Consider the following 21,179-nt stretch of genomic DNA (forward strand, 5'->3'; position numbering starts at 1 on the left):
TTAGGCTAATTGATACGATTTTGAACATGTTCTTAGCATAAAAGTAAACACTCTTGCTGGTATTGGAAAATGTCTCCTCCCTTCCTTACAGCACTGCTGCAGGGAGATAACCCTGGGAGGCTGTGGGACGACGTTGTATGCAATCAGAATCTACGCTTACGGATCCACCACAACTGCTACAGCCCTTGCGCTGCTGCTGCGCATCTTGCTTGCTTGGTCAATAATGCTGAAAGTGAAGTGTAAAACTTCAAAGAGCAAAATGAAAAATAAAGAACAAATCTCAATAATTCACTTTATACTAAAAAGGTGTGCCCATGTTTATATACATCCAATAAAAATACTTATTCTATAAAAGTATTTGATTTTCCTTTTGCATTAACTTAACTTGCACAGCTGTGAATTGATACCATTAAATTATCTATCTCCAAAATACACAGTTATAATTTGACTAGGGGGTTTTGTGTGTGTTACATAATGAGGAGAGACACCTGGCCAGCTGTGCTGCCCAAGAAAGACGCTACTGAACTGCCAGGGAAACACGCCATTGAAAGCGAGACAGAAATAAAGTACTTCAGAGCACTCCGTCAAAATATCAGGGAAAAAAACCCATAACATTCAGTTGCCTCTCTTTTTAAACGTTTAGAACAATACCTAACCACTTATGTATGCCTAATAAATTATATACTACAGCTATTTGGCAGTTACAGTTAAACAATGCAAGTCAGTTTGTAAAATCCCCAGTGCTGCAATACCTCAGACTACCAAAAACGACTGGCAGATTTGCTAATGCTTTCAGCTGTACTGAAGCATGCAGAGCAACACATTTTCATGTTATCTCGACTGTTAAAACTGAGAACCCAAAGACCAGCGATGCCATCAACTTTAGGAAGATGTGCTGTGCTTGGGTCTTTGGAAGGAAATTGACTTTTTTTTCTTTAAGAAAAGAGAGTGAAAAGTCTTCTTACTGATGACTTCTACTGTCAAGTCGATCACCTCTGAAGATCCACTCTGATGGGAAGTTCATAAAATGAAATTTCTTTGAGTGGGAAAGACTTCCATTTTGGAAAATCTCTTTCCAACTGAAGTCAAAATTACACACTGTAGGTTAAGGAAAAAAAGACACTGAAGCAGTAACTCACCAAAAATACCTCAGGACTCACTGTCACTAGTTACAAGGCTGCTAATGCTTCTTGGGAAAGCCTGGAAAACACACAGACGCGACGCCAATTTGTCCTGTTTCGTCCACGTCTCTTCTTTGACCTTGATTGCTTTTAGTACAGATGCTAGTTATCTCAGTAAGGTTTTTGAGTACTACTATAAGATATTTTTAAAAACTCATTGACTACAAAAGCATAAAGCTTTTATCATGAAAACAAAGTCTGTTTCTTCTGAACAGCTGAACTCTTATGAACAGTTTCTTCCCTCTTTTAGTACAAAATTATTTTCACAGTATCATTTAGTAGTAAGCACACAAAAACAGAAGATTATGCTTTCAGGAAGAGAAAATAAACAGAGGTAAGTAAACTTTGCATAGGCATAACATGCTCCAGAACAGAACTTCTTTTTAGTATTTGTGTTAAAATATTTCATATAAAAAAATGTAGAAGGAGAGTTGGCACATTCTTAATGTTAACTTTAAAGTCCATACTACAAGTACCTTCAGAAAAATGCAGACACACATCATAGATGTACCTTGTACTTGCAGACCACTATGGATTCTTTCCATCTGTCATGACAGAAGAAAGGGCAACCATGGTGAAACGGTGCCAGCTGACATCCAGCTGAGAGAAGAAAAAACCCTTTAGCATAAAGCTGGGTAGGAATCCAAAGCTGCCTTTTTTTGTGAAGGTTTATGAAGACAGTACAACTGAGTGGAGGAAAAAGTATTTTGCATCACCTTCGGTACAGTTGTTGACAGAAGTCACTAGAGCTTTTGCATTTTTTAGACAACCATGCCTTTTTTTTTTTTTCTTACCGACTCATTGGCAGCTTTAGTTTCACTAGAACTCACTTTCCTAGATACATGCAGATGACATGCAGACATAGGTATCTACATACATTTTCTCAAGCTTAGGTATAGCCAAGACTTCCTCACCCTACACATCCCAAGTTGAGTATTTTTGTTAAAGAGTACAGCAATAAGTCTGTCCTTGTGAACAGCCTCGTTGCAAAAAAGGAATGATTTTTTCCAGGCTGTTTCTCCAAAAGGTCAAGATCTTTTAAAACAGCAGCTGTGCCACTAAACCTGCTTAGGGTCCCTCCTAGCTTTTGACTGCCCTTAGATTTAACAGGCACACGCTCCGTTCCGTCTTCCAACAGCAAAAATCTGTAACGCTCTCAGACCCAGAGCACGACCCTACAGATGTCCACATACACCTTGCTGTTTTGATGAGGAGCCATCAAGTATCCCTGCGAGCATAGCTGCATGCGCCAGATCAGCTTCACCTACACTGCGAATTACTGATTTCAGTGAATGCAATTTCTGACGCTTTAAAATGAAAACCATATCTTGATGCTTTGCCACAGCAGAAATGACCCATAACTAGAACTCTACAAAAATGCAGTAACACAAATTGCAAAACCACAGCAGCAACAGCTTCAGAAATATTTAGACCAGGAACAAGGGAGAAAAATAAAACAGCTTCATCTCATGCACAGGGGAGCAGCAGACAGAGAAAAGGGTCAGCATTCCAAGCCCTTACAGAAAACAGGCATTCTCCTTCCATCCCTCAACCCGTCCATTAGGTCTAAATACCACAACACTACTATGGCAATATCAAGAATAGGGAACAATAGCCCTGCCACTGGATGTGCCATTGACTGGTGCTATTTATGTAGCAGGACACGTACACAGAGAGACATACGCACAACCCTGAATTTCCTGAAAATTTATGTTTACCAAAAAAAGCCATTTGGAATATATTGCCAAACAACATTTGGCAATAAAAATTTGACGTGTTTGAGACACACAAATTTTTGGTAACTTGCTATTTGCTTCCTGTTGTTGTTGTTCCTCCTTCAGAAATTCTATCTGTAGCCAAGTTATTCACTACCAGTTCAAGCATTTGCCTTCCTGGTATTACCAGCACATTTACAAAGGCAAGTAACTTAATTGCTCTTCTACAATTATCCAAATGACAATTACAGCCATGAAAGAGAAGGAGAGGTCAGGCAGCAGACGAGCTCTGCAGGCTGGCACCAGTCAATATTGCACTTTTTAAAAACAAACAACAATAAAACAAAACCATGACCCTGTGTCTTTTTTTTTTTTCTTTCTGAGCTCATCCTCGTCTCTGCATATTGTCTTGTCAGAGCATGAAGTTCAGGTGACCTGTACCCTGATAACTCTTGCATGTGATGAATGCCTGTTCAGAAATAGTCCAGATCTGTAAGACTGGTGTCATTTTTATGGTTTTAATAATCATAACTAAAATTTTATATACCTACGCACTCGTGAGGAAACTAATTAACTTTTAGACATTGCCTCTCCTTTTTGGGGAAAAAAAAATTAGGGACTGTTAGAAACTGAAAAAGTTATGATTCAGAGCTCCCAACCATGAGGGAGTGGTGGAGAAATTAATGAAAGTGAAGACCAACAGCAGTAACATCAAGTGAAATTTGGCTTTAATTCCGATCATGTACTTAAGCGACTCTCCAAGTCTATGCCTCAATCCTATGGATGACTAGTCCTTTTTTGGAAGGACAAACCTTTCTACTTAAAAGTCCTAGACTGAAGACTCCGCTGAACAGAATGGGGATTGACGGCATGTTGTCCCATGGCACAACGCTCTAATGAAAAATAAAAATCAAACAAAAATCAAGTTTAAGTAGCAGTTTCCATCATGTTTCATTCATACTGTTACATTTTAAAAGAAATCAAATCTGATTACAACTGAAATATTAGGAATATAGAGTTGTGGGGTGTAACCATAGTAGATAAAGAACTTAAAGAATGTGCAGTACTGTACTTTTAGCTGATTATCGTTGGCTTATATTTTCTTTTAAGAAGCCAAGAAGATTTGCTTCTTGAAAACTCCCTACCTTTCCCATTTTGATAACAACCCGAAAGACCAATCATTGAAAAGGTTGGATTTCAAAAGAGAACATAGTATACATTTTTATGCAAACTAATATAGATAGTGATGAGAACCATACTGCGCAGAATCAGCTAAAGGAGGTCAAGAAGCGGACAAGTGAGGAAGACTATGAAAGACCACCAGAGGGCTTCTGAAGACCACCAGAGACCTTTGCTGCACCTGCGTGAAGAGACATATACATATGCTAATGATTTACTGGAAAGTTGATGATTTTGTATAACATTTCCCAGATATTTAATGAATATGTATAACAGGTGTGTATTTAACTGTATCGTTAGACAAGACAGGTGCACACGATAGGTGGAGCGATCCCCCGTGTGCCCAGCGCTGCAATAAAGGAGTGCCTGCTTCTTAACTTCTCATTGCTGTTAAGGAGTTTTATTCCGGATTTCGGCAACAGTTTTGGCGACCCAGATGGGACCTTGCGAGTGAGACTGGACGAGATCGAGTGGTGATCGAACTCCAGCCGGCACCGAGGGATTCTCGGGGGGGAACCATCGCTCTCGACTCGCAAAGCTCCTCGCAACGTTCCCTGGAGAAAGGGTAAGGCACTTCTTCTCTGGAATCTGTTCGGATAGCCTGCCCGTAAGGCGCGGCGAAAGCTTCGCAGGGTTGGGGCTCAGAGGGTACCCGTCTGTGGAGAAGCCTAGGCGTCTGCCCGTAAGTCATAAGCGAAAGCTATTGCTGGGTTGGACATCTGTGTATCTGGGATAAGTCTGCCCGTAAGTCATAAGCGAAAGCTATTGCTGGGTTGGACATCTGTGTATCTGGGACAATTGTCATTTGCATTTATTTGGTATTTGATATTTGGTATTTGATATTTGGTATTTGATATTTGATATTTTTAATATTTGGTTATTAATATTTGGAACTTTAATAATTGATATTTGGTGTATTTGGTAATTGATATATAAGCATAATGGCATTAGCCAAATTATTTAAGAGTAAGAGTATGGGAAATATAACCACTGATGAAAAGATACCAAAAACATCACCATTGGGATGTTTATTGGCACATTGGAGTGAATTACATGATGATTTACGTAAAAGTCAAATGATTGAATATTGCAATCATTGGTGGCCTTTGTATGTTTTGGAAGATCAAGAAAAATGGCCAACAAATGGAACTTTAAGTTATAATACTATATTACAGTTAATGTTATTTTGTAGGAGAGAGGGTAAATGGAGTGAAGTGCCATATGTGGATCTGTTCTTTTATTTGAGGCAGAGAACGGATTGACAAAAAGAATGCAAGTTAATAAGTCGAGACAATTTGGTGATGACATTGACTTCAGAAAATAAGAAAGTTAAGAGTTGTTGTTCAGCTTGTGATGTTGGAAGGAGGTGCATTAGATGTACGGTGCCAAAGGAGGATGAAATGGGACTAGAATTAGAAATAGCCCCACCAAGGGAGGAACAGGATCTCTCTCCCTCACATCCACGAGAGAGGAGTATTGAGTCAGAGAGAATAATAGAACCGGACAGTACTAGAATGAGGGAAGAAGCTGATGAGACACCAGAAGTAGTAGTTCATACCCCAGTGTCTCGGAGAACTCGTCAGCAATCTCAATTGTTGGCTCCCTTGAGACAGGGAGTGGGACAGCATGGGCCAGTATATGTCAAGGTGCCGTTTTCTATTATGGATTTGATGGCATGGAAACAGGCAGCAGGGGTTTATAGAGAAGATCCGGAGAGAGTAGGAAAGGTTGTAGAAACAATTATTAGAACTCAGGATCCCGATTGGAATGATTTACAAGTAATATTGGATAATTTATTGGATAGTACTGAAAAACAGATGGTATTAAAAACTGGAAAAGCACAAGCAGAGGCAGCACTTATGAATGAAACGCTTTCTGGGACTTTGGAACAGAGTTTTCCTTCAGGGGATCCCCAGTGGGATCCAAATGACACTGTACACAGGAGAAGGTTAACTCGATATCAAAAATGGGTATTGTATGGAGTAAAGCATGCAATGCCGAAAGCTTTGAATTGGTCTAAATTATATGAGATAAAGCAAGACAAAAATGAATCTCCCTCTGTGTTTTTAGAAAGATTGAAGGAAACCGCTAGAAAATATACTGATTTGAAATTGGAAACAGAAGCAGAACAACAACAATTGGCTTCGATTTTTATGGGACAGTCGGCGCCTGATATAAGGCGGAAACTCCAAAAATTGGAGGGAGAGGATTCAAGAAATTTAAATAAAATGTTAGAGGCAGCATGGAAAGTCTATAATAATCGAGAGAAAGAAGAAGAGCAAAGAAAAGAAAAGAAAGAAAAGATTAGAGACAGTAGATTAATAGCTGTCTTAACAGGGAATGCAGCAAGAGGAAGAGGACGAGCTCGGGGAAGAGGAGGTTTTAGAAACTTTGGTAACCGGGAACCTAATGCACCTCTAGGAATGAATCAGTGTGCATATTGTAAGGAGGATGGACATTGGAAAAGGGATTGCCCTAAAAGGCAAATAAGTCAGCAAGAGGCTGCAAAAATGATGACTTTAAATGAATGAAGGGGACCGGAGGGGAACCCAGCTGAACCTCTGGTTACAATTAAGCTGGGAAATGATAAAGTTGAATTTTTAGTTGATACGGGAGCAGTATATTCTGTTTTGAATATTTATAAAGGGAAATTGGGAAACAAAACAGCGAACATAATTGGAGCGACTGGGAAACAGGAGAATAGACCATTCTTTCAACCCCTTGATTTAAAATTTGGAAATAAAGCAATTACACATGAATTTTTGTATGTACCAGAATGTCCGATACCCCTGCTGGGTCGAGATTTGTTATCCAAATTGAATGCACAGATAGCTTTTAAGGGAGGAGAAATTCTTTTAAAAATACCAGAATCAAAGACAGGGGAAATACTGATGATACAGGAGAAGGTTAAGATTCAGGAGATGCCACAAGAAGTTGATGATGCTGTGATCCCTACAGTTTGGAACACAGAGATACCTGGAAAATCTAAAATGGCACAGCCTGTAAAAGTAGAACTGAAGGAAAATGTGAAACCAGTGAGATTAAAACAGTATCCAGTTAAACCTGAAGCTAGATTGGGAATCAAGAAATTAATTGATAAATTTTTGGAATATGGAATCTTAGAGGAGTGTGAATCTGAATATAATACTCCAATTTTACCAGTGAAAAAGCCATCAGGAGAATATAGATTAGTACAGGATCTGAGGGCGATAAATCAGATAGTGAAAGACATACATCCTGTAGTGGCCAATCCATATACACTTTTAACAGCTCTAGGGGAGAATCACCAGTGGTTTACAGTGCTTGATTTAAAAGATGCTTTCTTTTGTATACCCCTGGAAGAAGGAAGTCGAAAATTATTTGCTTTCGAGTGGGAAAATCCAAAAACAGGACGAAAAACACAATTGACATGGACAAGATTGCCGCAAGGATTCAAGAACAGTCCAACAATATTTGGGAGCCAATTAGCAAAAGAACTTGAGATGTGGAAACGAGATGGTCCCAAACCTGGACATTTGCTCCTACAGTATGTAGACGACATATTGATAGCAACAGAGGAGAGACCAGCGTGTATAAAGGTAACAATTGATCTTTTAAACTTTTTGGGGTTAAGCGGATACAAAGTCTCTAGAACTAAGGCCCAGATAGCAAAACAGACTGTGATATATCTGGGTTTTGAAATCTCACAAGGGCAAAGACAGTTGGGAACAGACCGCAAAGAAGCAATTTGCAGTATCCCGGAGCCGAGGAATACCCACGAATTGAGAACCTTCTTAGGAATGGCTGGGTGGTGTCGGCTATGGATAATGAACTATGGTCTGTTGGCTAAACCTTTATATGAAGCTCTTAAAGGTCCACCATTTGAATGGGGTCCAGATCAGCAGAGAGCTTTCAAGAATCTAAAACAGGCCCTGATGACAGCACCAGCCCTGGGACTTCCGGATCTGACTAAAGACTTCCAGTTATTTGTACATGAGAAACAACACCTTGCACTGGGAGTGCTGACTCAGAAGATGGGAAGTTGGAAGCGACCGGTTGGATACTTTTCCAAACAATTGGACTTTGTAAGTAAAGACTGGCCTGCTTGTTTGAGAGCAGTAGCAGCCACTGTGATGATAATACAGGAGGCCCGAAAATTGACTTTGGGAAGGATGATGGTGGTATATGTACCACATATGGTGATATCAGTGTTAGAGCAAAAGGGGGGCCATTGGCTCTCCCCAAGCAGAATGATGAAATACCAGGTAATTTTGATGGAGCAAGATGATGTACTTTTGAAAACCACTAATTTGACTAATCCTGCAGTCTTTTTGAGTTCTATACAGGAAGAAAGACAACTGGAACATGATTGCCTGACTACCATTGAGTATGTATATTCCAGTCGAGAGGATCTGAAGGATGTACCTATGGACAATCCAGACTGGGAATTGTACACAGATGGTAGCAGCTTTGTTGAAAATGGAATCCGCTATGCAGGATATGCGGTAACAACTGAAAAATCAGTTATAGAAGCCAATGCTTTGCCAAACACAGCTTCAGCTCAGAAGGCGGAACTAGTGGCTTTGACAAGGGCTCTAGAATTGAGTGAAGAAAAAAAAAGTGAATATTTGGACTGATTCGAAATATGCATTTGGCGTGGTCCATGTCCATGGGATTTTATGGAAGGAAAGAGGACTATTATCCTCTCAGGGGTCCAACATTAAATATAAAGAGGAGATTTTACATTTACTACAAGCAGTTCGGAAACCAACTGCAGTAGCAATCATGCACTGTAAAGCACATCAATCAGGGAATACAAAAGAGATTGTAGGGAACAGATTAGCAGATAAATCAGCTAGGGAAGCAGCCAAAAGGAATGCCCTACAAATGGCATTAATTCCTACAAAAACTATTGCAATACCAAAGGAAAAACCTAAATATTCAGAGGAGGATGAGAAATTGGGGAAATTATTAAATGCAAGGAAAAATTTGGAAGGATGGTGGGTGACATCAAAAGGACAAGTAGTAATTCCACCATCTGTAATGAGGGAAATAATACAGACAAAACATAAGGAATGTCATTGGGGGGCAGAAGCATTAATAACTCTTTTGAAAAGGCAAGTAATATCAGTAAAAATGCTAGAAATAGCTACAATGACAACTGCGAAATGTGAGATATGCTTAAAGAATAATCCAGTTGTAAAAAGGAAAGTTCAAATGGGAATGTTGAAATCAGGAATGGAACCAGGGGATTATTGGCAAATAGATTTTTCGGAGTTACCTCGACAGAATGGGTATCGATACATTCTAGTGGGGGTTGATACTTTTACAGGATGGCCGGAAGCCTTTCCCAGTCAAACTAATCAAGCAAAGGAAGTCATTAAATGGTTATTACAAGAGATTATCCCGAGATTTGGGGTACCTATTGGAATCTCGTCTGACAGAGGTTCCCATTTTGTTGCAGAAGTAGTCCAGGGTGTTAGTAGAATTTTAGGAATTACGTGGGACTTGCACACACCTTGGAGACCACAATCTAGTGGGAAGGTGGAAAGAATGAATCAAACATTGAAAAGACAAATTAGTAAAATATGTCAGGAAACTAATTTGAAATGGCCTCAGGCCCTCCCACTAGCCCTTTTACGAATTCGGGTTCAGCCAAAGAGTGGGACATTAATCAGTCCCTATGAACTATTATATGGTAAACCTTATGAATCTCCTGAGCCAAATCTGAGCATACATTTAAAAGGAAAGCAAGATGTGTATAACTATCTGCTCTCTTTAGGAAAAACTCTAACTGCGCTTCGGAGTGCAATTGTTTGGAACAGACCTTTATCTTTGGAAAATCCAGTACATGATTTCCAGCCAGGTGATTATGTCTATGTGAAGACATGGACTTCTGAACCTCTTCAGGAACGCTGGAAAGGACCCTTCCAAATATTGTTGACCACCTTCACCGCTGTCAAGATTGCGGAGTCAGATGCATGGATTCATTATACTCGAGTAAAGAAAACACTAACAGGGAACTGGAAGGCTAAAGAAACTGGTCCTTTAAAATTGAAAATTTATAAATAGTTGGCATGTTGTTTATTGAATTATGAGTCACTTAATTAGGCTGATAACACTTTTTTGTATCTCACCCCTAATTTGTAGCCAAAGAAATACAGAATGGCCATGGTCACAAGCTATTGTTCAGTATACTCAGAGTATGGGGCGATATCCCAAAGGCCGTTTCCCAAGCTTAGCCACTGTAGTAATGCATGATTCTGAAGTGTACCACCCATTTGAATGGGGGGAATGGGACAGAAAAGACTGGGTCCGTGTCTTGACTGGAACGGTTGGAGAACAAATTCAAGTGGGATGCAGAAAAGTGGAAGGATCTCTTTATGAGAAAGCCTCTTCAATTACCATCTCTGGAAATTTATTGGACCCAAGTTCCAACATCACTACGAAATTCTGTCCTACTATAGAATGGAGATGTAACAAACAGGATTCTATCATTATGTGTTGCCGTCAAAAGAATGTCGGTAACTACTCCCTAGACCCAAGTACCAGCAATGTTGAAATTACCAAATCCTGTATTAAGGAACAAGGAGATTGTTGGTACAATTTCACTCTGACCAAACCAGTCTATGTGGTGTGCAATTGGCGATCTAATCCACCGATAGGAGAACTATCAGGCCTAACATTTAAATTCAAAATGAATGCTGTAACTAGACCTATAGTGATGCTTGTTGCAGTAGTCACACACGATGACATAGATACCTTCTTTCCGCTAACTGACAAAGATGAAGTTATACCCTCTTTTACGGTGATACAAGGAGATAACATCGCAATAAGATGTAGACTGATCACTGAATCTCACATTGAATCCACAAAAAGTTATGGGATTGGACCATATGGCCCTACTTTGTTGTGTAAAAATCAAAATCTAGACTGTTGGTTAAATTTGACTGCTGTACAATATTCTTATAACGTCATGTGTGGAAAAAAACAATACCAAATATTGGGGAGGATTTAAAGTAGATGTTACAATACCTACTACTCAACCAATTGTTGTACTTAGCCCAAAAATCTTTGAAATTGGACCGTATGTGATCAGAAATACGGGCCTACAACAAATGCTGCTTAACCCGGCATGGTCTCTCAAACGGGTTGAATAGTCGATGCAGAACAATGTTTCAGACATTCAGCCAGCTTGCTCACCTTTCCTAAAGACTTCTTACGAGGGATGGACAACCTGGCTGCAAAAACGAACTCTTTTCATGAGAAGAACGCGGAGAGACCTAACCGGTGTTTTGGGAACAGGATTGGGAGTTTTAAATAGCATTGATTCGGAAGTAATAATGAACAAGTTGGCTATTTCAATTAGTGATTTGACCAAATTGCAACAACCTTTACGATCCTCGTTATTGGCTTTGGGGACCAACCAGTGGCTGTTGTCCAATATATTACCAAAATGGGAAGAGGTAAATGTAAGGGACCACGAATTGATTACTGATGCACTTGGGGTGGTCCAAAATAACCTCTCTTTGGCTCTTAGTTGTATCCAGGCTCAAATATGGATGCAATCGGTAGCCGCCTCAATTATAAGAGAAGGTGAAGAAGGCATTCTCCCTACTGAAATTCGGAAAATAATTTGGGACAGTGCCACTGATTTTGAGAAAGAACTCCAATCCTGGTGGAACTTGGTAAACTTTACTTATGATCCCGTTACAAACACAGCTACAACTTTTGTATTAACTATATATAATGCTACCATATACCCAATTTATCCCATTATTGCATTAGGGTTGAACCACAACGGAACTATACTCTATCCTTTTGAGCATAGAGTATGGGCCCGAAAAGAGAATGAAAAATGGCAAACTGTTAATTTGGAATCTTGCATTGTACGGGAACAACAAGGATTTGTTTGTGAAGGTAATGCAATGGAGGCACAAGATATTTGTTTAGATACTGAACAAAATATTTACCATTTTGAGATTCATCCTAATGAAAACCCTAAAACAGTACTTATATATATCGGCAAAGGCTGTGTATGTTTGAGGACTGTTTGTGACTTTTTATCTGTAGACGAGGTAGTTGTAGAGACTAAAAATCATTCAAATTATTGTGTTTACAATTTTACTAAGATTGTAGGATGTGACTTTTCCTATTTGGCCCCGGTCACATCTCACCAACTTTTGCAATCTAACTATATGTTGATTCATGAATTACTACCTATACCCATCGGAATGAATCTTGCTTTGGTAAAACAGTTATTACAACACAAGGATTTAGTTGAGATTTTGGAAAAAAATTAGGGAAAATGGACAGAAAACCTTAATAACTGTTCATAACAATGTGAAAGAAATACACCGAATTTTTGAAAGAGTGCAAAAAGATGCAGAACATAAATGGTGGGACACACTTTTCGGATGGTCACCTACTGCTACAGGCATCCTGAACAAGTTGTGTCACCCCATCGTGGTTCTTTTGATATTGGTTTTGATCAGTTTGACTCTGTCAGCAATATTATATATCCTAACTTGGAGAATGATGAATCGGCTAACACGTTTGACTTGTGAAACTTCTTTTAATCACATGATCGTCCAAGCTGTTGCAAAACAACAAAATGAACAAAGAATCCCAGAACCTCCTCCAATATATAGTAACTGATCAGTAGAATTATAGTGAAAGTATTGAAGTGATTTTCAAAACTTTCAAAGGGGGGAAATGTTACATTTTAAAAGAAATCAAATCTGATTACAACTGAAATATTAGGAATATAGAGTTGTGGGGTGTAACCATAGTAGATAAAGAACTTAAAGAATGTGCAGTACTGTACTTTTAGCTGATTATTGTTGGCTTATATTTTCTTTTAAGAAGCCAAGAAGATTTGCTTCTTGAAAACTCCCTACCTTTCCCATTTTGATAACAAACTGAAAGACCAATCATTGAAAAGGTTGGATTTCAAAAGAGAACATAGTATACATTTTTATGCAAACTAATATAGATAGTGATGAGAACCATACTGCGCAGAATCAGCTAAAGGAGGTCAAGAAGCGGACAAGTGAGGAAGACTATGAAAGACCACCAGAGGGCTTCTGAAGACCACCAGAGACCTTTGCTGCGCCTGCGTGAAGAGACATATACATATGCTAATGATTTACTGGAAAGTTGATGATTATGTATAACATTTCCCAGATATTTAATGAATATGTATAACAGGTGTGTATTTAACTGTATCGTTAGACAAGACAGGTGCACACGATAGGTGGAGCGATCCCCCGTGTGCCCAGCGCTGCAATAAAGGAGTGCCTGCTTCTTAACTTCTCATTGCTGTTAAGGAGTTTTATTCCGGATTTCGGCAACAATACTGGCATTTAGGTGCTCAAAAATGAACTATAGTGACACCACATATTAATAAAAATTTAGTTATACATAAAAAAATAAAAGGTTATTTCCAGCTTACCCATAAAATCAGTATGAACAAAGAGAAGATAAACACTTGACCCTAAAGAAGCTAACAGGCAGCTCTGAATTTATCATAGATGGAAATTCATTCTTTCACCTGAAACAAAAACATATCAAGGGACCAATTCAGAACAGGGCACGCTCTGTTAACTGCAGTTTTTCGTCACCTTTTCTGCACTAGCAGCAAATTTGCCTTTTCTGTGGGTTTGATGTGGAGTATCTGTAGTGCCCCCGAACTCGCAAAATGTTTCTTCCCGCTCCCCCAGCCCTATACGTGCGATGACCTGAGCAGCAAGCGGAATAAACCATGCAGGATTTTCTTCACGTGACGCAGAAGGTGACACTGGGAAAAGAGGAGGCAAAAAATGAACGTGTTTGTCACACCCAGCCAACGGTGAAAAGGCAGGGGAGGATTCTGCCGGAAGGGATCTGCGCCCGGGAGCTCCGACCGGCCCGGTTCTCTCCCCTTTGCCCGGTACCGAGGGGACGCCGCCGCCTCGCCCGCGCCCCCTCGCAGCGAGGGTTGCCCCAGGAGAGCCGGGGGACCCCCACCTCGCTTCTGCCCTCGGGAACGGACCGGGAGAGACCCTCCACGCGGCGAGAGGGGCGTGGTGTGGAGCGGATCCCCGAGGGAAGAGGCCGGGCTCTCCGCTGGCAGAAGGACAAGTCGCCTCCCCGCTGCCCGGAGCTGCTTGCTGGGGACAGCCCTGCCTGCGCCCGGCCGCTCTTCGGCCGTGCTGGGACGGACGCTCCAGCGAAAAGACACTCCAGCTAATTGCAGCTCCTGCTCATTACAGCGCAGGTAATTTTGCCTCTGGCTAATGCACGCTCCAGACAGCCGACACCCCATCTCGTTCCAGCTCCTGCTTGCTAGAGTTCTGGACTAATTGAAGCGCCAGCTCTGCACTGAAGCTCGCGTTGATTTCAGCTGCTTCTCCTTACAAGCTCCAGCTATTTGCAACAGTCTGGGCTTTTGATAAGGTCATAAATCAACTGTCAAATGCTGTCAAAACTTGAGCATTAGGATTAAACATCATAGTTGTATGCTGTATAAATACTCATCAGTTTGTGTGATTAATTACTTAACTATTCTAAGCAGCGTAGAAAGAAGAGCTGGACTCAAAGAGGGCATGTGGGATCTGAAAAGAACCTTTCCCCCCAGAGACCATCACAGATGTTGAGTTCGGCCTCCTGCGTGCCAGCCTCCCGAACTTCAGGGTCCGACACAACCAGACCCCCACCTCCGGGGAGGGTCCACGCACCCTGCCCACGCCCTGCTTTCCCCCGCAGGCCCCAACACCCTCCCACCCGCCTGCCTGCCTCTCCCCCACCTGCAAAACCAGCCAAGCTGACTTGTGCTTTTGGCTCCCAAACCAGCTGACTCAGTGCCCATTTATGAGCCAAAAACCCCAGCTGCTGAGCCTGTTCTAAAGTCCCAAAAACGCAGGGCTGGACCTCTGTTTCTGAGCCCCAAAATCAGCCACATGAGCCTGTTTTCAAGCCCCAGGAACAGAAAACTTGGTCTCCATTTCTGGCCCCCAAACCAGCTGACCCCCTTTGCAGTCCCCGTGGGCGATGCTGAGGGCTGGGGGGAGTGTAGCCACCGCACAGCCCTGGGCTCCCGGGGCCCCACACACAGTTTTGGAGAGTGCTCGGGAACTGCGGAGGGCCCGGCCCCGCGCCTCTGCGGGGCAGCCCCAGCACAGGCAGGGATCGCTTCATTACTGCCGTTTCAGGGTTTATTTCCCCGGCGTCACCGGCACCGCCGGGCCCGCACCCCAAACCCCACAGCCAAAGCACCCCCGCGGGGAGCCAGGCCCAGTCACCCTCCAATCCAAGCCGAGCGCAGCCCGGCCCCGCTCCAGGAACCCCCGCCGGCAGCAGCCGGGGCCCTTCCCCGCCCCTACGGGTACCGGGACCCGCCCGCCACCGCAGGAGCCCCCCGGGCCGCCGCCGCCCGGACCCGCGCCGGGAGCGGCAGAGGCCGCCCGGCCCCAGCGAGGAGCAGCCGGGGACGGGATGGGGCTAGCCCTGCTCCCCCCGGCCGGCCACGGGCTCGGCCCCAAACGCCCCCCCCAACGACTCCGGGGCAGCTTCCGCCCCCACCAGCCCCGGGAGAGCAGAACCCGGACCCGCCCGGGGAGACTCCGGCCGGCGGATCCCACCTCCGCGACCCGCCGCGCCTCACCTGCCCTGAGGCGGCTACTGCTCCCTCACGGCCCGGAGCGGAGCCGAACAAAACCCGCACACCGGCCGCCGCCGCTCTTCCAGGCCCAGGCAGGCGCCCCGGCCCCGCCCCTATTTAAGCGCTCCCGGGTCCCGCACTCGCCCTTCATCTTGCCGGGGACGGGGGTTTCTCGTCTCTTTTATCTCTGACGGTCCTACTCCTCCGGGGTGCCGGTGGTGCCCGCTCAGCCCCTCGGTGCTGGACCCTGCCCGCCTGGGCCGAGTGTTGCTCTCTGCCCGGCCGCGAGAAGCCGTCCCGGGGCTTTCTCGGTGTGTCCAGCCCCGTCCCATCCCGAACCGGGGAGAGCTGGGTGCGAGTTCGGAGCCCCGAGGCAGGGGTTGCCCAAGTCCCGCCGGCGGTCCCCTCCCGCAGCTGTCTCCCTTCCCGCCCCCCCCAACCTTCCCCCTTGCCCCGCACAGGGGGCGGGCACACGGTATCCGTAGGTAGGGGCATCCCCGGGGGCCCAGGCAGCCCTGGGTACGGGGCTGTGCCGTAGGGAGGCAGACAGGGGAAGACGGGATGAGGGTGACGAGTACAGGGAGCCGCAGGAGGGGAAGGTGATGTTGGTTTCCCATTTTTCCCACAGGATGATTCTCCTCCCAGCACCAAGTTGCCCCCCCCCCCCCCATTTCCCACATGTTAACAGTTCTCCGATGTGAGTCCTGGGGCCAGAGGAGTCACACGTCAGGCAATGAGGACGGGGACAGTGGCCCTAGTGCCCCGTCACCTCCCAGCAGTTCTCCCAGCCTGGCACCATGAACCCCTGCTGGGGCAGGTGACTCGTACCTGTGGGGGTGGGTAGCCATGATGGGGCAGCCCCTGGCCTTGGGCTCTGGCTGGGGCCTGGCGCCCACTCCTGGCTGGGTTTCTCTCACTTGTTGGGAATCTGGCAGCTGACAAGGCGTCACTGCCCATCGCCATCAAGATGCCAGGCTTTGACCAAGGAGTTGCCTGTGCTGTTGGAAATGCTGACAACTCAAACCCACTGCTGGGGACATCATCTGTTGCCTGGATCTCCCGGTGCTTTTTCTTGGTCCCACAGGTAATTGTCCACAGTAATAACACTGGCACAAAAGCATGCGGTGGGGCATACGCGCTGTGGATCCATTGGTGCTGTTAACGATGCAATTGGAAACACGCAGACAGTTGGGTGTGAAGGTGAGGGTACTGCAGCATGGTTGCAGGAGGCTCTGTTACAGGTCCTATGACTGAAGCAAACAGCTCAGGTTCATGTCTCTGCCCGCTCATGGCAGCTGCTAGTGCTCCTGCACAGTGTGACCGTTCTGCTCAGGTGGATTCATGCTGTTGCTTCCTGTGCTGCTGGCTGAGGCTGTGCGGCAGGGTCAGCTGCACACAGCTGTGCTCGGTATGAGCCATGGCCAGGCTGGCAATGTGTTCCCAGGCTTAATGCTTCTCCTGCAGTGATCTTAGATGTCCCCAGGTGGATGCAACTTCAGCTTTATTTTGGACAATCCCAGAACTGGGCATTTCCCCTGGACAGCTCAGGATCCCAGCCACCTCCAGCCCCCTGGTGCCAGAGGGCTTTGTTCGGTTCAGGTCAGGTTCATTTTCATCCAGGCACAGCACATTGCCTTCATGTCAGGGACCACCTCAGCATTGCTCCTGGCACCCCAACACAGAAATTGTCCCGGTGATTGATCCTATTAATTCTTTATACTGCCCAATATAGTGGCAATAGATCACACTCGCTGCTTTCACACAGACAGTCCGTAAGGGCAGGCACCGCTTTCCCTGCCAACAGAAATGGCACTTCTCCTCTTGGGAGGCAGAAATACCCTAGATCTTGTGTTCATCACTTCGGTTGATCAACATTTTCACTTGTCCTGAGGCAGGGTTTGGGGTGTTTCATGGCCCTGCGGGCAGGTTTAGAGGGTTTTGGGGATACTCAGCCAGGGTCTAGTGGCCAGTCAGAGTTTGGGGGCAGTGTTTGCTGGCTCTGGGGTAGGGTTTGAGGTAGTTGGGGGCCACGAGGACACTGTAGAGCCATAGCAAATGGCAAGGAGAACACCAGTACAGTGCTAGGCTTGTGGGCGGCCAAGCAGGTTGCAGGAGCATCTATGAGGACCTTGCCGTTCACCCTAGCTGAATCAAAAGACATTTCTGTTAATTGAGAGTAAGACACCATCGAGGGCTGACTTGTGCTAATCCTACTAGGATGGGGCTAGAGTGTTCCGGGAGAGTGGGAAGCATGGGTCCTGTAGGGTGCTACAGAGCCACAGGGAGGTCCCCAGGGTGGGGGCACACAGTCATGTCAGGAGGTCCACACCTCCACCATAGGTGTGTTGTGTCATCCATTGTTTCCTCACACCATGGCCAGTCCCCCAGGCACGAGAAAGGCCAGGACTGACTCGCAGAGGAGGTGGGAGACCTCTGGAGAAACGGTGGTTTCCCCAGTGCTGGTGCAGCCTAACCATGCTCACCGATGGCAACGCCTGCTGCCGCCAACACTGTGCCTGGGGCCCAGCTGCGTGTTCATGGCTGCTGCCTGCAGTCAGGAGTTCACACAAAGCCCGTGGGGACAAATTACTTTTTACTTAGATGTGAATTACAAAGGCAAATTTTACCAGGAAAGAAAGACAACACACTTTGTACTTGTAGCTACTCCCATGGTAAATACAGTGGCATAATGGAGCAAGCAAAGCTAAATCACCATTAAATGACAAAATATATATAATTAAGTGCTGAGATTGGATCTTTTAATAGAGCATTTCCTTTAAAAAAACCTCCAAAGTGCCATACTGTTGCTCAGCTAAAATAAGTAGACTCTTTTCCCACGTTAAAGATTATTTTCAAAGAACCGAGTTGTTTTTAATTTTTGCCAAAAGCCTGTTTTTTCAATAGGTGTAGGCAACAAGGGAATTATTGTAAATCACATAGTAAAGATGCTTTCCCCACAGGTACTACACAGGCCTTTAACACCTCATTTCCTTGTCCCTGAATCCCAGCTGAAATTTATCTGGAGACATTGAAAAGTACTAAAAGTATTCATTTAAAAAAAAAAGAAAAAAGAAAAAGGGGAGGGCAATCAATCCCTATCACTCAAGAGCTTGCAGAGTACAGCTGCATTTTGCTAACAATAATTTTATAATGTTCCACCATTCTTCTCATCATCCCCTAATCTAAGGCATTCATTTTTAAGTCCTCCTACAATATAGCAAATTCAGAGGCAGGAAAAAAACCAACCAAAACGAAAAAAAAACCCACACAAAAAAAACCAAGGCAAGACATTTATCCCATTTCAGACCTCTTTGTCAGATTTCAGTGGAAATCCAGTTCTGAGGTATCTCTTGTTTCAGACTATCTGGACCACAAAGATCTTTCTTGGGTTTGGCAAGTAATTTTTGTTACTGGGTTGGACCACACATACACCAACATTAAAATATGTTTAAATACAGTCTAGACATCAGCAGGTTGAAATAAATATTTGTTTCTGAGAGGACTGCAGAAAAGTTATCCTCAGGAATGTAGCCATTTCCAATACTATGAGTGTCTTTCATGAGAAAAAAAGATCTAAGCTGAAATAACTAGCTCAGTATAGATCAGAGATAAAGCAGTTCAATTAAACTCAGTAATCTGAATGAACAACACAAGTGACCTATGAATAACTTCAAATTTGCAACTAAGAGCTATGTCCCTTTTTTAAAAAATAAAAATGTTAAGAAAAAAACTGGGGGGAGAGCTGGAGCAACCGATGAATTTAAAGGTCAGATTTCTTTTTTTTTTTTAAAGAGTCTCTGCATTTTTATTGGATATAGCAGAACAACCAGCACCACCACCATGGTGAAAAAAAACCCTACAAAGTAGCAAAAGAAATGGGAACTTGAGTATAGGTAGAAAAATGTAACTTTTTAAAAGCTAACCTGTTTAAGATAGTTCTCTTCCTTTGACAAGTCTGCAGGTAGAGCTTAACATTTATTGCATCAGATACAGATATATATAGAACATTGCTCTAAACTGGAAAAAAGTTATTTTTTACATTTCAAATGCTTTGTAAGCAACATTAAAAGTTAATATGCCGCAAGAAATTTTTAAAGTTTCCCCTCTCCTTCCCCAAAAGGCTTCTTTTTAAGCCCTAGTAAATACATTCCACAGTCCCTCTGTTTAAGGGGCCATCTGTAAATTATTACAGTGTAATAAACAGAAACAAATCAAGAAAAATGAGACACTAAAGCTGTTCTATGTGGCTATAGTACATAATCACGAATAGTTCAGCAACCATTTATGACACTTACTGATTCCGCAGACCATAGTAGTTCTATCTTGGGAATTGGCCACCACCACCACCGCAAGCTCACAAACAAATGGGTAACCTGGACTTTGACCATTTTTTATTTTGGTCATTGCTGTTAGAGAATAATTGGAGTCCGAACACAATCTGCAACCTTTTTTTGCTTTCAGGAAGAGGCAAACCAACTGCTGTACAGTGCCAGCTTTCTCTTTGCACAGGCAACAAGAATTCAGCCTCATGAAGCACACAATTAGGCAAATAAAGCATCCAGATGCCCTAAGTATACTAGAGTATTAGTTTAATCCCCAGCGCCATGTAAAAATACATTCTAAATTAACTGCTTTTCAGGGGACCTTCAAAGTTGAAGATAAAAGATCATAAATAAACAAGAAACCAACTCCCTGCAGACTCAGTCAGGGTTATCAATTCACAAGAGGTTCTTAGTCCTCCTTCATGATACATTTGATATACTTTAGCACAGCATGGGCATATACTGATACATAGCTAGGTCATTAAAAGTTGTATGTGCAGGGTTCTACTCATCTCCCCTTTCACAGACTTGCTAGCAGAGGTCAGTTACTTCCCATAAAATTTCTTATTCAGAAGAAAGATCAGAAGGTTGACATTCACTTTTGCTCTGTCAAACAACTTCATGACTGCAACACCTTCATACTGCAGCTGCAAAAGATCCTGCCAAAGAGAATACCTTTATGAGCAAGGAGTCCTCAAGAGCTTATAAAGAATATACAACACCCTGTGGTACAGTAGGTTTTTGAGGAATATCTGTCACAAAGTACATGGCATAAGATAGAAAAATGAGAGACTCATTAAAGATCCGCTCATACTGCATGAAAAATAAAGTTGCTCTAAGGCATTTAAGATGTTAATTTTTTTAATCTTTGTTTATTAAAAAAAATTACCAAGAGGGCAGAAATAGAAGACCATTCTAAGAAAGCCAAATTTCAGATTTAGCCATCTCCAGGCTTTTCATTTGCACAGTAGCTATAAAGTTGTTGTAATGTTTAGAAAGGGTCTCCTATGTGCCTAATTATATTATGTACCCAAGAAATATTACACCATTCCACAGCATCAATTTCTAAAATTCTTCGTTGCCACAGGTCTCAGTGAGGTGGTTTAGAGCACTGCAATCTAGGGCAGAGTAAGAAATGGCATCTGTTAGGACTATGTACACA

General features: G+C 43.5%; 1 protein-coding gene and 1 long non-coding RNA gene across 2 annotated transcripts in view; both read right to left on the reverse strand.

Moving 5' to 3' along the window:
* Positions 1–713: 713 nt before the first annotated feature.
* LOC128151490 (uncharacterized) lies at positions 714–13,908 on the reverse strand. Its single transcript, XR_008238386.1, has 3 exons — positions 13,509–13,908; positions 1,693–1,781; positions 714–1,200 (listed from the first exon to the last, which is right to left on the reverse strand). It is a non-coding gene; the product is annotated as an uncharacterized LOC128151490 (long non-coding RNA).
* A 4,363-nt stretch (positions 13,909–18,271) lies between these two features.
* IQGAP1 (IQ motif containing GTPase activating protein 1) overlaps positions 18,272–21,179 on the reverse strand; it is a 76,925-nt gene continuing 74,017 nt past the window's right edge. The window contains exon 38 of the mRNA XM_052807404.1: positions 18,272–20,676. Within this exon, the coding sequence (XP_052663364.1) occupies positions 20,563–20,676 (114 nt within the window). The 3' untranslated portion in view covers positions 18,272–20,562. The remainder of the gene's footprint in view (positions 20,677–21,179) is intronic.

This window comes from Harpia harpyja, chromosome 14, assembly GCF_026419915.1.
Source record: "Harpia harpyja isolate bHarHar1 chromosome 14, bHarHar1 primary haplotype, whole genome shotgun sequence".
Lineage (NCBI taxonomy): Eukaryota > Metazoa > Chordata > Aves > Accipitriformes > Accipitridae > Harpia > Harpia harpyja.